The sequence below is a fragment of the Staurois parvus genome, unplaced genomic scaffold, assembly GCF_062004578.1.
Source record: "Staurois parvus isolate SC_StPar_1 unplaced genomic scaffold, SC_StPar_1.0 ptg000693l, whole genome shotgun sequence".
NCBI classification, from domain to species: Eukaryota; Metazoa; Chordata; class Amphibia; order Anura; family Ranidae; genus Staurois; species Staurois parvus.
Genome location: NW_028318489.1, coordinates 1,120,850 through 1,137,426, shown reverse-complemented (window position 1 = coordinate 1,137,426; position 16,577 = coordinate 1,120,850). Strand labels below are relative to the sequence as shown.

General features: G+C 50.0%; 1 protein-coding gene across 1 annotated transcript; it reads left to right on the top strand.

Moving 5' to 3' along the window:
• Positions 1–5,477: 5,477 nt before the first annotated feature.
• On the top strand, positions 5,478–14,193 carry LOC149446267 (uncharacterized). The gene is made up of 4 exons (XM_089652760.1): positions 5,478–5,569; positions 5,938–6,087; positions 9,918–9,981; positions 11,378–14,193. The coding sequence occupies exons 1-4, from the start codon at positions 5,478–5,480 to the stop codon at positions 11,444–11,446; spliced, it is 375 nt and encodes a 124-aa protein (XP_089508886.1). The 3' UTR covers positions 11,447–14,193.
• Positions 14,194–16,577: the final 2,384 nt, after the last annotated feature.

Sequence of the window (16,577 nt, the reverse complement as noted above, 5' to 3'; positions counted from 1 at the left end):
GCTGCAACTAGTGCGAGCCGGACCCGGTGCCTGGCTGCAACTAGTGCGAGCCGGACCCGGTGCCTGGCTGCAACTAGTGCGAGCCGGACCCGGTGCCTGGCTGCAACTAGTGCGAGCCGGACCCGGTGCCTGGCTGCAACTAGTGCGAGCCGGACCCGGTGCCTGGCTGCAACTAGTGCGAGCCGGACCCGGTGCCTGGCTGCAACTAGTGCGAGCCGGACCCGGTGCCTGGCTGCAACTAGTGCGAGCCGGACCCGGTGCCTGGCTGCAACTAGTGCGAGCCGGACCCGGTGCCTGGCTGCAACTAGTGCGAGCCGGACCCGGTGCCTGGCTGCAACTAGTGCGAGCCGGACCCGGTGCCTGGCTGCAACTAGTGCGAGCCGGACCCGGTGCCTGGCTGCAACTAGTGCGAGCCGGACCCGGTGCCTGGCTGCAACTAGTGCGAGCCGGACCCGGTGCCTGGCTGCAACTAGTGCGAGCCGGACCCGGTGCCTGGCTGCATCTAGTGCGAGCCGGACCCGGTGCCGGCTGCAACTAGTGCAGGCCAAGCCCGGTGCCTGGCTGCAACTAGTGCAGGCCAAGCCCGGTGCCTGGCTGCAACTAGTGCAGGCCAAGCCCGGTGCCTGGCTGCAACTAGTGCAGGCCAAGCCCGGTGCCTGGCTGCAACTAGTGCAGGCCAAGCCCGGTGCCTGGCTGCAACTAGTGCAGGCCAAGCCCGGTGCCTGGCTGCAACTAGTGCAGGCCAAGCCCGGTGCCTGGCTGCAACTAGTGCAGGCCAAGCCCGGTGCCTGGCTGCAACTAGTGCAGGCCAAGCCCGGTGCCTGGCTGCAACTAGTGCAGGCCAAGCCCGGTGCCTGGCTGCAACTAGTGCAGGCCAAGCCCGGTGCCTGGCTGCAACTAGTGCAGGACAAGCCCGGTGCCTGGCTGCAACTAGTGCAGGCCAAGCCCGGTGCCTGGCTGCAACTAGTGCAGGCCAAGCCCGGTGCCTGGCTGCAACTAGTGCAGGCCAAGCCCGGTGCCTGGCTGCAACTAGTGCAGGCCAAGCCCGGTGCCTGGCTGCAACTAGTGCAGGCCAAGCCCGGTGCCTGGCTGCAACTAGTGCAGGCCAAGCCCGGTGCCTGGCTGCAACTAGTGCAGGCCAAGCCCGGTGCCTGGCTGCAACTAGTGCAGGCCAAGCCCGGTGCCTGGCTGCAACTAGTGCAGGCCAAGCCCGGTGCCTGGCTGCAACTAGTGCAGGCCAAGCCCGGTGCCTGGCTGCAACTAGTGCAGGCCAAGCCCGGTGCCTGGCTGCAACTAGTGCAGGCCAAGCCCGGTGCCTGGCTGCAACTAGTGCAGGCCAAGCCCGGTGCCTGGCTGCAACTAGTGCAGGCCAAGCCCTGTGCCTGGCTGCAACTAGTGCAGGCCAAGCCCGGTGCCTGGCTGCAACTAGTGCGAGCCGGACCCAACTAGTGCGAGCCAACTAGTGCAGGCCAAGCCCGGTGCCTGGCTGCAACTAGTGCGAGCCGGACCCGGTGCCTGGCTGCGACTAGTGCGAGCCGGACCCGGTGCCTGGCTGCGACTAGTGCGAGCCGGACCCGGTGCCTGGCTGCGACTAGTGCGAGCCGGACCCGGTGCCTGGCTGCGACTAGTGCGAGCCGGACCCGGTGCCTGGCTGCCACTAGTGCGAGCCGGACCCGGTGCCTGGCTGCCACTAGTGCGAGCCGGACCCGGTGCCTGGCTGCGACTAGTGCGAGCCGGACCCGGTGCCTGGCTGCGACTAGTGCGAGCCGGACCCGGTGCCTGGCTGCGACTAGTGCGAGCCGGACCCGGTGCCTGGCTGCGACTAGTGCGAGCCGGACCCGGTGCCTGGCTGCGACTAGTGCGAGCCGGACCCGGTGCCTGGCTGCGACTAGTGCGAGCCGGACCCGGTGCCTGGCTGCGACTAGTGCGAGCCGGACCCGGTGCCTGGCTGCGACTAGTGCGAGCCGGACCCGGTGCCTGGCTGCGACTAGTGCGAGCCGGACCCGGTGCCTGGCTGCGACTAGTGCGAGCCGGACCCGGTGCCTGGCTGCGACTAGTGCGAGCCGGACCCGGTGCCTGGCTGCGACTAGTGCGAGCCGGACCCGGTGCCTGGCTGCGACTAGTGCGAGCCGGACCCGGTGCCTGGCTGCGACTAGTGCGAGCCGGACCCGGTGCCTGGCTGCGACTAGTGCGAGCCGGACCCGGTGCCTGGCTGCGACTAGTGCGAGCCGGACCCGGTGCCTGGCTGCGACTAGTGCGAGCCGGACCCGGTGCCTGGCTGCGACTAGTGCGAGCCGGACCCGGTGCCTGGCTGCGACTAGTGCGAGCCGGACCCGGTGCCTGGCTGCGACTAGTGCGAGCCGGACCCGGTGCCTGGCTGCGACTAGTGCGAGCCGGACCCGGTGCCTGGCTGCGACTAGTGCGAGCCGGACCCGGTGCCTGGCTGCGACTAGTGCGAGCCGGACCCGGTGCCTGGCTGCGACTAGTGCGAGCCGGACCCGGTGCCTGGCTGCGACTAGTGCGAGCCGGACCCGGTGCCTGGCTGCGACTAGTGCGAGCCGGACCCGGTGCCTGGCTGCGACTAGTGCGAGCCGGACCCGGTGCCTGGCTGCGACTAGTGCGAGCCGGACCCGGTGCCTGGCTGCGACTAGTGCGAGCCGGACCCGGTGCCTGGCTGCGACTAGTGCGAGCCGGACCCGGTGCCTGGCTGCGACTAGTGCGAGCCGGACCCGGTGCCTGGCTGCGACTAGTGCGAGCCGGACCCGGTGCCTGGCTGCGACTAGTGCGAGCCGGACCCGGTGCCTGGCTGCGACTAGTGCGAGCCGGACCCGGTGCCTGGCTGCGACTAGTGCGAGCCGGACCCGGTGCCTGGCTGCGACTAGTGCGAGCCGGACCCGGTGCCTGGCTGCGACTAGTGCGAGCCGGACCCGGTGCCTGGCTGCGACTAGTGCGAGCCGGACCCGGTGCCTGGCTGCGACTAGTGCGAGCCGGACCCGGTGCCTGGCTGCGACTAGTGCGAGCCGGACCCGGTGCCTGGCTGCGACTAGTGCGAGCCGGACCCGGTGCCTGGCTGCGACTAGTGCGAGCCGGACCCGGTGCCTGGCTGCGACTAGTGCGAGCCGGACCCGGTGCCTGGCTGCGACTAGTGCGAGCCGGACCCGGTGCCTGGCTGCGACTAGTGCGAGCCGGACCCGGTGCCTGGCTGCGACTAGTGCGAGCCGGACCCGGCGCCTGGCTGCGACTAGTGCGAGCCGGACCCGGCGCCTGGCTGCGACTAGTGCGAGCCGGACCCGGTGCCTGGCTGCGACTAGTGCGAGCCGGACCCGGCGCCTGGCTGCGACTAGTGCGAGCCGGACCCGGTGCCTGGCTGCGACTAGTGCGAGCCGGGCCCGGTGCCTGGCTGTATATAGCGTATATTGTGCCCGGTCTCTGGCTGTATATAGTGTATAACGTGTACTGATTGCTTTTTTGTCCATTCATCACTAAGACATAGTAAACTGTCAGGCCTATTGCAGTCAAAGGGATGTGTATATTCTTTATTACAGCAATCACAGTATTTTTTTTAATAAAAAAGACAGTACTAAAAAAAAATAAAAATTAAAGTATGCTCGTGATTGCACGCCAAAGCAAATGCATGCACCGAACGTGCACACATGCAAGCAAGCCGCGATCTTCCCGCACATGTGAAGTATCACCGCAAACATCAGATCATTGCCAGTAATTCTAGCACCAGACCTCCTCTGCAAATCTGAAGTGGTAACCTGTGAAGCCTTTTAAACCGTCGCCTATGGATAGTAAAATGCACTTCGTTTTTCTCCACTGCACAAGGCATACGCAATTTTTAAGCGTGACGTTTGGTATCTATTCGCTCGGCGTAACGTCTTATTTTACAGAAATAAAAATTGAGATGTGTGGGGTTTTTTTGCATTAAAATTCAAAAAGTGTCATAAGTGTCATTTTTCCGCAAAAAAAACAAAACAAAAAAATGCGGTTGAAAAACCGCTGCGCAAATACCGTGACATATATACATAACGAAAGAAACTCATTTGCAAAACACACCAATTTATTGTCTAGGACTTCGGCTTGAATACAAAATGTAATGTTGGGGGGGGGGGGGGTTCAGTAGATTTTATTAATAAAAAAAAAATATATGTGAATAAAAAAGGCCAGAAAAAGCCTGGACCTTAATTGGTTAATTTCTATTACAAAAAAAAAAATGGGGGCACAGTAGTCAGTGGGAGTGAACCGTCACCTGCAGTCATGGGTCTCCGGTGTAATAATAGAAGATTTAATACAGACCTCATTGCAATCATCAGAATAAATAAATCCTAATAATGACGTCTTCTTACAGGAACACTTATTGTTATCTCACATATAGATTCTTATTACAGCCACATTTACCACCCTAACTCCTCCCACAGTTTACACTACATAGACAGTAATATACGGAAACGTGCGGATTGTTCCCCATTGGTGTGCTATTACTTTGTGGAATGTTTGGCCGAATGGTTCACGAAATATCGCCGTTTTTGTGGTGAACGTTTCCCATAGGAATGAATGGCGGAATGTTGAAAACTAGAGTGTGAGCTGACAAAAGCTGGAGTGTGAGATGAACAATCAGGACGTGATCTGTAAACTGCCATCACTCCCTCATTATAAAGCCCACCTACACAAATCTGATACCAACTATCTGATATTCAGCTATCCCTGCTGCCACTAACAATGTCCACGGCTAAGCCACAGTCCTGATAGTTTTCACAATAGGGCCATTTGTTTGCAACTCACACCGCCCATTGACAGTCATTGAAACTCCACTCTAGACACCTGAACTTTGAAGGGCAATTTGTAAACTGCGACTGTGCCTTCATTGTAAATATTTCAGAGACATACTAGGCATCAACATGTAGGTCGGGGTCTTGTGATTCTCACAGTATAAAGCTCTTCACTGTAGGATGTATAGTTGTAAAACTACAACCGTTTGAAGATGGCAACCGCCAGTGAAGTCAGCAACTTGGAGCAGTTTGTTTACAACCAGGCCACTCCCCTTGCTGTAGAGTGAGTTGCCATAGGAACCCAGGTGTGTGAGCACGCAGCTGAGCGACAAAAGCGACTCCGCCCACTGCAGTTACAGACTAGGTGCAGGCTAGACCACTTCACAAAAATTCCCCACAAATTGTAGATTTTCTAGTTACACATAATAATAACGATACCGTACAATCGGAGAATCTACGGCTCTGTACACGCGCAGAATGCGGAGCTCCCACCGACACGTCCTACCTCTGCAGTGCTCTGGCGCCGACTGAACTTCCGCGATTGCGTGACGTCATACGCAAGACGCCCTCACGGCGACGTTGCTTAGTTGTCCTTTGCATTGCCTGCTTGGGACAATTTTTAGGTGTCTAAGTCAATGCCTGCAGCAACTTTGATCTCTCCGCTCTATTTCCTCCCAACGTTTTTCCGTTCAGTGCAGGCGGAGCATGTTCATCGCTGTTTACGGGAAGGATCGTAATACATGCGATACTGAAAGGGGGTGTGACCTGAGCGCTTCTTCTGAGGGGCGTGTACGGAGGTAAGCAGGCGGGGCTTTTTGATGTACTGGAGTGGCAGGGCCTCTTTATAGTTTCAGTATCGCACAGTGGCTGCTTTATTTCAGCACACGTAAACTATCACAGAAAATAAATACAAATATTTTGAATTCTGAAGCCGCATTTCCCCTTTAGTAAGGAAAGCATGGCTATTAATGTAACGAACTACATTTCCCAGCATGCTTCACGGGCACTTCCGCCCTTCTGTCTGGCGGTTGTTTCCAAGTGTCTCTCTTGCGGCGGCCATTTTGTCATAGTCCAATTGTTGTGTTGCAATGAAGCTTGGCTTCTTAAATATGGGCACTGCATGGCTTAATGGATAAGGCAGTGCGGAGACCGAGGTGATGTGAAGTCCTGCCGAGGGCTGTCTGGAGGGAGGGCCGGTAAGATGTGGAGGGGGTGACCCCGGAGAGGCAGGTGAGGTGAGAAGAGGACACACGGGGCTGGTGTCAGAGGCCAGTCATGTGTCTGCTCACACACTGTGCGTCATACCAGGACAAAGGTCAGTCACAGGTCTGTAGAACTGCAGATCTGACCATACACCATACAATCTGGTTGTATGATCTCATCACCTGTACACTGAGCTCTACGGATATCGTACAGTCAGATTACAGCTCCCCATACAGGATACAGTCTGGTTGTATGATCTTCTTTACATATAAAAGTATGTAGTGCAAGATCCCGCCTGATTGGATATTAACTGGATTGTTCAGACACCCCCAGATACACATTTCCCAAGAGCTCTTCCCTGCACATCCACAGATCTACATCCCAAAAGTACTTTCTATACATCCCCCCCAGAACTGCATCTCTAAAGAGCCCTTTCCCTACACACCCTCGGACCTACGTCTCCCAAGAACCCTTTCCCTACGCACCCTCAGATCTACGTCTTCCAAGAGCTCTTTCCCTACACACCTTCAGATCTACATCTCCCAAGAGCCCTTTCCCTACACACCCTCAGATCTACGTCTCCCAAGAGCCCTTTCCCTACACACCCTCAGACCTACGTCTCCCAAGAGCCCTTTCCCTACACACCCTCGGATCTACATCTCCCAAGAGCCCTTTTCCTACACACCCTCGGATCTACGTCTGCCAAGAGCCCTTTCCCTACACACCCTCGGATCTACGTCTGCCAAGAGCCCTTTCCCTACACACCCTCGGATCTACGTCTCCCAAGAGCCCTTTCCCTACACACCCTCGGACCTACGTCTCCCAAGAGCCCTTTCCCTACACACCCTCAGATCTACGTCTCCCAAGAGCCCTTTCCCTACACACCCTCAGATCTACATCTCCCAAGAACCCTTTCCCTACACACCCTCGGATCTACGTCTGCCAAGAGCCCTTTCCCTACACACCCTCGGATCTACGTCTGCCAAGAGCCCTTTCCCTACACACCCTCGGATCTACGTCTCCCAAGAGCCCTTTCCCTACACACCCTCGGATCTACATCTCCCAAGAGCCCTTTCCCTACACACCCTCGGATCTACATCTCCCAAGAGCCCTTTCCCTACACACCCTCGGATCTACATCTCCCAAGAGCCCTTTCCCTACACACCCTCGGATCTACATCTCCCAAGAGCCCTTTCACTACACACCCTCTGATCTACGTCTCCCAAGAGCTCTTTCCCTCCACACACTCAGATCTACGTCTCCCAAGAGCCCTTTCCCTGCACACCCTCAGATCTATGTCTCCCAAGAACCCTTTCCCTACACACCCTCGGATCTACATCTCCCAAGAGCCCTTTCCCTACACACCCTCAGACCTATGTCTCCCAAGAGCCCTTTCCCTACACACCCTTAGACCTATGTCTCCCAAGAGCCCTTTCCCTACACACCCGCAGATCTACATCTCCCAAGAGTATGGGCAGGCTCTTGTGAGTCACAGCAGCAGAATTGTTTTTCCTGGAAAGAAATGAATGTGTGTATATGAAGAAGGACAGAGAGGGGAGCTGGGTGAGGAGTCGTCCTGTAGCTCAGCAGGCAGGGCGGATGGTCGGGATTTTACCGCAGCAGAGTTGTCAGCCCAGACAGAAAGAAAAGCATTCTCTGGATTTCAGGCAGATCAGCAGTTATTATCTATCCTGGCACTATTATGGAGAGGAAACAGACGTGTGCCTGGATCACAAAGATGTCTTACCGATGTCATTCTGCATATCAGGAGTTGGGTCTCTTACACTCGCTGTGCTTCATCATCATCAGTGGTGATCTGCAGGAACCATGTTCGCAGCAGGGAAGGTTGTCACCAGGCTGGTGTCACACTGTCCTTGGCACCGTTGTCACCGAAGCGGGAGCAGGTTAAGTGTGCGCGACGCACTCACCAGTCATGGTGGAAACACAAAGAAAGTGAAAATCCAGGTACAGTCAGGTCCATAAATATTGGGACATCAACAAAATTCTAACATTTTTAGCTCTATACACCACCACAATGGTTTTGAAATGAAACAAACAAGATGTGCTTTAACTGCAGACTGTCAGCTTTAACTTGAGGGTATTTACATCCAAATCAGGTGACCGGTGTAGGAATTACAACAGTTTGCATATGTGCCTTCCACTTGTTAAGGGACCAAAAATAATGGGACAGAATAATAATCAGAAATCAAACTTTCACTTTTTAATACTTGGTTGCAAATCCTTTGCAGTCAATTACAGCCTGAAGTCTGGAACGCATAGACATCACCAGACGCTGGGTTTCATCCCTGGTGATGCTCTGCCAGGCCTCTACTGCAACTGTCTTCAGTTCCTGCTTGTTCTTGGGGCATTTTCCCTTCAGTTTTGTCTTCAGCAAGTGAAATGCATGCTCAATCGGATTCAGGTCAGGTGATTGACTTGGCCATTGCATAACATTCCACTTCTTTCCCTTAAACTCTTTGGTTGCTTTTGCAGTATGCTTTGGGTCATTGTCCATCTGCACTGTGAAGCGGCGTCCAATGAGTTCTGAAGCATTTGGCTGAATATGAGCAGATAATTTTGCTTTTGCAAAATTAGTAATGCAGGAACTACCTTGAAGTCACGCAGATCTGAATGGTACCCACTGGGAAACATGGGGGGGGGGGGGGGGCTACTTGTGATGCGCCTTTGTTCCCCAGAGTTGCATGACAAGTCGCATAAGTGTGAACGGAGCCTAAAGTGACATGCAAAGATAAGTGTTCATATAAGATTGCTATTGACAGGAGTTTTTGCATTGGAGTCAATGGGTGGTGTTTTTACATTGAAATCAATGGTAGGCGATTTTGCATTGAAGTCAGTGGGAGGTGTTATTGTATTGAAGTCAATGGGATGCAATTTTGCATTGATGTCAATGAGAGGCAGTCATGGATAGAAAGGGATAAAATCACACCTGTGCCGAAATCTCACAGAAACCAGAATGGCATGGCGATTTCAGTATATATGTATACATATCTGTGAACCCAGACGCCAGGACGCAATTTCTTTGCCAGCAGTCTCCTGAAAACATCACAGCAACCTGTCTTTGATTTTTTTCATATATGAAAGAAAACATTCCTGGCATCACTTTAAATGCACATGCTGCTCCCTGCTTGCCACTGAGTGCTGCAGACTTTAGCTGTATGATCTGCTGAACAGTTGCTTGATTTGTAATTGAGCAGATGATCAGAAACTTGCACAGCTAAAGTCTGTACCAAACAGAAAGCATGTACATGTAAAGGGATGCTGGGAATGTGTTCTTTCATGTAATGCATGGAAACAAAATAATAGGAGAGAAAGCTAATAGCTGTGAGAGACTGATCTGCTCATCATTTGCTTGATTTATAATCAAGTAGCCCTTCAGCAACTTGCACATCTAGGGGTCTGCACCACCCTGGGAGCATGCACGTCTAAAGGGATGCCGGAAATTTTTACATTCATATAATGCATGGAAACAAAATAATAGGAGAGAAAGCTAATAGCTGTGAGAGACTGATCTGCTCATCAGTTGCTTGATTTGTAATCAAGTAGGCCTTCAGCAACTTGCACATCTAAGGGTCTGCACCACCCTGGGAGCATGCACATCTAAAGGGATGCCGGAAATTTGTACTTTCATATAATGCATGGAAACAAAATAATAGGAGAGAAAGCTAATAGCTGTGAGAGACCGTGACTATAAAAGTCAGGAGAGTGGATTGATGGTGATCGAAGTCATTCAGACAGGGCATGAAGGTGGGCTGCAGTTTCAAAGGGTTATATTGTGGATGCGTGTTTGGAATTGGGAGTAATCGGCTTCTATACAGGAAATCACTTGCTAGTAGTGTGGGGGAGAAGCTCAGCATTAAATAAATAGATGAAAAAGAGTGTCAATTCCTCTTAAACAAGGTTTATTGTTCTTTTATTTTGCAGAATTTACACAGAAGCAATAGAAATTCTACGGAAAGCTTCAGTCACCTTCCAGTACAGCACAGAGGTGGGTGATACAGACAAAGGTTTGGTGAGGCAGATTGATTAATGTAGGTATCAAGTCAAGAAAGAATCCATTATTTACCTGCAGGGAAGAAGAGGAAGAAGAAGAAGGATTACTACAGAGGAAGAGTTACTCTACCAACATGTGAACTTTGAACAACCCGTGTAGATTAACCACTTCCCGCCAACCTGGCGCATGTGTGGTTGAGCTTTAGCGCCAAGTGGCTGCATATATGTGGCCCTAGGTAAACACTTTACTGTAAGGAAGCAAAAAAAGAGGGTGCACTCTCCTCGTGGATTACCGTGATAAAAAGGAATTTATTAAAAAATGACAAAAGTATATCCTCACAAACCAAGAGTCAAGTGAACAAACAAGGAACCAATGTGGTAGTCTTGCGACAGGGTATGCTGACGCGTTTCAGGAGACGCACGCCCTTCTTCAGAGCTCTGTTCACTTGACTCTTGGTTTGTGAGTATATACTTTTGTCATTTTTAATAAATTCCTTTTTATCACGGTAATGCACGCGCAGAGTGTGCCCCTTTTTTTTTTTTTGTTGCTTCCACTAATATCAAGATTCCCCGATCTTTAGAGGGCTGCACCTCAGCGAGTAACTGTTACTGTGTTCCTGGGATGTTCACAGACTTGTGCGCTGGTTATACTTTTTTTTCTCTTCACATTAAACACTTTACTGTGTTGAGAGCACGCTCCCTGCGATTATGAGCTTTCTGATCATGTGACCGCTGTGACTGCCAATCACAGTGGTCACATGATCGGAATACCTGCCTCTGCCTTCTGGCATTTAAATCCTCTTAAAGGGCTGAGCGGAGCGGTGGGAAGGGGTTGATGAAAAGGTTATGCCCACTTTCGTATTGCTTTCGGTAGGTACAGCCCGTGTGTGTGTGTGTGTGTGTGTGTGTGTATATAGATATATGTGTGTGTGTGTGTGTGTGTATAGATATATGTGTGTGTGTATATAGGTGTGTGTGTGTGTGTGTATATATATATATATATATATATATATACACATACATACATACACAAATGTATATATTCGTATGTATGTACATATATATGTATACATACATACGAATATATGTATCTGTGTGTGTATATGTATGTATGTATATGCGCGTGTGTGTATATATGTATGTGTATATATATATATATATATATAGATAGATAGATAGATAGATAGATAGATAGATAGATAGATAGATAGATAGATAGATAGATATGTGTGTATATATACATACACACACAATCTATCACCCAGAGGCGCAGAGAGCAGTGGAGGTTGGGTTCTGCTTCTGACGACAGGTAGGTAAACCCGATCCATCAAATCTCAAATACATTTGAACATGTTAATGTGTTTTTTGTTTTGTTTTTTTTAAATCTGCAGCTTTTTAGAAAATACATGGTCATCTTGCCAGTGAATAGCTTTGATCTGGCTCTTGCTGTTGTAGGGTGACGACACTCAGTCCCACGAAAACGTACATATTCGCCAGCACACCATGGATCTCCAGTGTGGTCCACAAAGATTTTTATTGCAAAAAGATCACGTCACAAAAGAAAGTGCAACGTTTTGGAGCTGCGCAGAACCCCTTCATCAGGCATGTGATAAGGGTGCAACAGTGACTAAACAGAATATATATACATAAACCACCAATCAAAACCAAGAACATATCACCATCCCCATCATCTGACGTCATAATCCCGCCAAAATATGATTCTAAAGAGTCTCAGTGCTGTGTGTATAAACCTCCATGTGCCAAAAATGACCTTATGCCAAGCGCAGCAGTTGTGGTACTAATATATGTGGTCGCTCGTTTTCCTTTGTGGTTCTTTTTTCTGTTTTTTTATTTTCACCTTTGTTTTCAGTTTTTTTTTTTTTTTAACTGCATTGTCCCTGGTGTCTGTTCAGCTCCCTCTTCGGAGGTGAGCCTGGCCCTGGCCAGACGAGCAGACAGACGTCATGGGGTTTATTTACTAAAGCTGGAGAGTCCAAAATCAGACTCCCTTCTGCATAGAAACCAATCCGCTTCTAACCTCAGCTTGTTCAATGAAGCTTTGGCAATGAAACCTGGAAGCTGATTGATTTCTATGCAGAAGGGAGTCTGATTTTGGACTCTCCACCTTTAGTAAATAGACCCCCATGTGTTTCCGCCGCTAAGTCCCTGTATGCGCCACTCGCGGCATACCCGGATTGGTGGCCATACTCGGATCTGCAGATTGAGCATAATGGATCGGAGTCCGATCCATTATGCTCCCCAATCCGCAGATCCGATCCATCTTGCGGGGATTGTCGGCTTGCTTTAAAACTTTCCTTTTCGTGGAGCTCCTGGAGAGATCAGTTAACCCCATATAGGTTGCAAGCCGACGAGCCTCACAGGATGGATGGGAACTGCGGATTGGGGAGCATAATGGATCGGACTCTGATCCATTATGCTCAATCCGCAGATCCGATCCATTCTGCGGGGATCGTCGCAGGGGTGACACCAAGTGTTACCGCACCAGGTGACACCAACTTTAGGGACACCCCTGGCTGCAGGCAATATGTGCAGATATGCAATCAAAAAATTATGAGAAACACATTTTATAATAAAAAAGAAAAAAAAAACTAAAGCAAACCGTAGCAATTGTTTCATACAAGTGCTTTAGTAAATTAAATCCTTTAGCTGGGGTTTGCATCTAATGTTTGCTGCTTTTCCTATCCACTGTGTGGACCCGTGATAATGAGATTTCTTGTCTTGGACACGTATATCCTTTGTGCCCGTTGCTTTATTTTTTGGCGGGCGGTGATATTTTTATAATGTGTCCTCCATAAGACCTCCTCCTCTCCAGCATGGGACTTCTGTTCTTGTTTCCAGTGATCCTTACTGAGAATTTTAATTTGCCTAGTTGGCACTCTCCCACCCAACATCCTTTGACTGAAAAATCAAATGAGCCAGACGGAGAATTGTCAGCTGAACAGACACTACATCCAATCACATGTATCCGCTGTTTGGGTATTCTGACAGTTGCTGCCTTCCGTTGCCAGAATTCAAAAGCCAGGACTGAAGATTTGCCCATCCACACTGTATAGCATGGGTGGAGGAATCTGTTTGTTTTTTCAATGGGAAATTCCCCTCTAGAGACCTCCGAAGGGGTTAGAAGCTGGACTATGAGACGCCTTATGACGGGAGATGAAAAGCTGCCGTCATACTTGTAAAAATAACGATTTATTAAAAACATTTTTTAAAAAAAGGGAAAAGCTTCAGTCTTTTGAGAATATGCTGGAAAGCAGGAGGAATTAGGCAGGTCCAATCGCCTACAACATATCAAGGCCTACTGTAAATAGATAAATGTGGGATCATTTTGTGGGAATTACATTCAATTCTGAGTCTTAAAGTGATTGTAAAGCATCATATTTTTTTTTTAATTAAAATGATAAACCTGTCATACTCACCTGCTCTGTGCAATGGTTTTGCACAGAGCAGCCACGATCCTCCTCTCCTGGGATCCCCTGCCAGCACTCCTGGCTTCTCCTCTTCATTCAGTACCCTCAAAAGAAGTCGCTTCCTCTGGGGGCACTTGTGTGGGTTCACACCCGGGCCCTGCTGCCTGTATCCATAGACTGCCCCGCACCCTCATCACAGAGTTTGATTGACAGCAGCTGGAGCCGATAGCTCGCACTGCTATTGATCTGCCCTGTGAGGAGGGACAGAGCCGGGAGAGCAGCGGCTCTCATGCACAGCGCTGGATCGTCATGGGGCTTAGGTAAGTATAAGGGACACCTTAAGGCTTTACAATTGCTTTAAGCTCAGAAACTCACACATTACAGTCTGATTTATATGTAGCGCTCCCCTAGTTCGGCTGCTAGGTACATTTCGTTTTTGGCTTTTTCTGTAGTCGGGTGTGTAGGGACTGTTGCTGTGTGCCTGGCTGCCTCTGCACTGTTGGAGAACGAACCTGCAAAATTCACAGCAGTCCCTTCGGGGATAGAGCTGCATATGCAATTTGGATTTACAATTGGATGTTCTGACAAGTACAATGCCTTGAAAAAGTATTCATACCCCTTGAAATTTTCCACATTTTGTCATGTTACAAGCAAAAACGTAAATGTATTTTATTGGGATTTTATGTGATGGACCAACACAAAGTGGCACATAATTGTCAAGTGAAAGGAAAATTATAAATGGTTTTAAATTTTTTTTACAAATAAATATCTGAAAAGTGTGGTGTGTATTTGTATTCCGCCCCCTTTAGTCTGATACTCCTAACTAAAATCTAATGGAACCAAGCGCCTTCAGAAGCCACCTAATAAAAAAATGGAGTCCAACTGTATGGGATTTATTCTCAGTATAAATACAGATGTTCTGTGAAGCCCTCAGAGGTTTGTTAGAGAACATTGGTGAACAAACAGCATCATGAAGGCCAAGGACCACACCAGACAGGTCAGGGATGAAATTGTGGAGAAGTTTAAAGCAGGGTTAGGTTATAAAATAATATCTCAAACTTTGAGCATCTCACAATGTGGACTGCGGGATGTCTGACTGGAGGGAGGGCGCCAAGCAGGAGAAGTACCGGGTGGTGGTGATGGGAGGAGGTGGGGTCGGAAAGTCCGCTCTCACCATACAATTCATCCAGGTGAGACTGACATGGGGCTGTGCTGGAATAGGTGAGGAGGGGACCTGGAGGCCTCACAGGGACGGGCTGAATGTATTATGGTTTAGGCAGCCTATGGGCCTCCTGGGAGCCACACCGTTCTGCTATTCTATATTGTGCAGGGGGCCACATTCTGCTGCTTCACTTCTTGAGAGTATGCTGGGGAACCACTGTGCTTCACTTATGTTCTGTGTTTTGTGCCCCTGCTGCTTTCCTACATTGTACTCTGAGGCACCCAGGGGGCCACAATTTGCTGCTCTACTGTATTGTGTTTTGGGGCCCAACACTGTGCAGCTCTTCTATACATTGTCTGGGGGCCACACTGGCTGCTATCAATATATGGGATGACACTAAATTGGTGTAAGGGGCCCCAAAATTTCTGATGGCTGCCCTGCTTTCCATCTTACTGTCACCATTCCTTGCCCATTTAGTTTATCCCCCCCTTTCCCTGCACATTTTACAACCTCCAAACCACAACTGTCAGACATTCCTGTCATCCAATCTCCTATCCACTATCACTACCATCTACCCTACTCTTAGTTTAGTCACAGTTCTCCATCCTTTGCAACCACACTGTGTCCAATTGAAAGGTCCCCTTCTGCCACCTAGCAACTTTCCAACCTTCACCCCCCCCAGATGTCACATTAGCTTCCAGCCCTGTCTACCTATCCCATCCCTCAACCAATCATCCCACCCCAAGCCTACACCCCTGCCCCTCTATCCTAACCTCCACCCCCCTCCTAACCATAGCATGATTTCCCCAACCCCTTGTCCACAGCTCCTTTTCCACTTGCCTTTCTATGACAATAGGTATCTGTATCGGCGCGTACTAGAAAAAAGTACAGAACTCGGTGTTAAAAAAATGGTATCGGTGCACCCCTACTGACAACACATCTCTGCCTGCCCAGTGGTCACAGAGGTTTGGATGAATTCTGAACCTTCAGAAATCATCACTGGAAAGAACTCATCACCTGGAGAATCTCCGTCTGCATCTGGGTTTTAGGCCAGAGGGTTCCTTCTTCAGGAGAAGCTTTAGACCATCTGGTCTTGACCATCTATCTCTTTGCTTCTGCATGAGAGTCTTGGGTCTGATGGTAGAGTCCTTTTGAGGCAGTTCCCTTTGCCCAATTTCACTCCAGACATCTCCTATGTACTTTTCTGTCATAGTTGGACAAGCAAGTCTGGTCTCTGGACAGGGTGATTGGTTGACGCCAAGGACCAGACTATACCTGGCTTTGTGGTTCAGGAATCTAACTTGGGAGTTGGAAGTCCTTTCTTCCCATCTTTTGGAAGATTCTCATAATGGGCACTAGCTGGTCAGGGTCAAGCAGGAGGTGGGGAAAGTCTTGAAGCTTGCAGTGATTTGAAGAAGTGCACGTATGGAAGTCCGAGGGCTTTTGAACTTCATTATTTTCACTGGCTGCATGTTTTTTCTGGGGCAGTGACTAGTTTCCTTTGAAGGGGATCTCTGAGTAAATGTTAAAATCATCCTTTAGGGCCCATTCAACCATGTCAGTTCGTTGCAGTTTTTTTTGTGATTATATTTTCCATAGTGCAGAGGTTCAATTTCCCCCTAATAATTGTTTTTACTCTCTTTGATGTTTTTGTACATGAGAACTTATTTTCCCTTGCTCAGCAGTAGGTGTGGAGGGCAGGTTGACTCCCACAGACTTATGTGGTTTAGAGTTGTATAATGCTCCCCCTCCTATTAAAACCACTCACAGTTGGTTTCCAAGAATGTCTTGTCATTGGTGTTTTGAGTGTTTTGTTTTTGGGTTTCTTTTTTGCCTCTCCTCTCCCATAACTCTGAGCAAGGACATGTACTAATATGGAGGGTTTCCCGTCTCCTACTTATCCCCAGTACTCCTAGGAAAATGGAAGTCAACGTTCATATTCCACCTTCACTTCCACGTTCTTTCGTGTCTGATATTGGGGACTGCTTCTTCCAGTGAACA

What these genes read in the sequence shown, in the direction of transcription:
- LOC149446267 (XM_089652760.1), top strand. Translation starts at nt 5,478, where the DNA reads ATGTTCATCGCTGTTTACGGGAAGGATCGTAATACATGCGATACTGAA. An exon ending in TCTGAGGGGCGTGTACGGAG is followed by an intron (nt 5,570 to 5,937) that starts GTAAGCAGGCGG and finishes GGTGATGTGAAG; the next exon opens with TCCTGCCGAGGGCTGTCTGG. An exon ending in CCTTCCAGTACAGCACAGAG is followed by an intron (nt 9,982 to 11,377) that starts GTGGGTGATACA and finishes TTAAATCTGCAG; the next exon opens with CTTTTTAGAAAATACATGGT.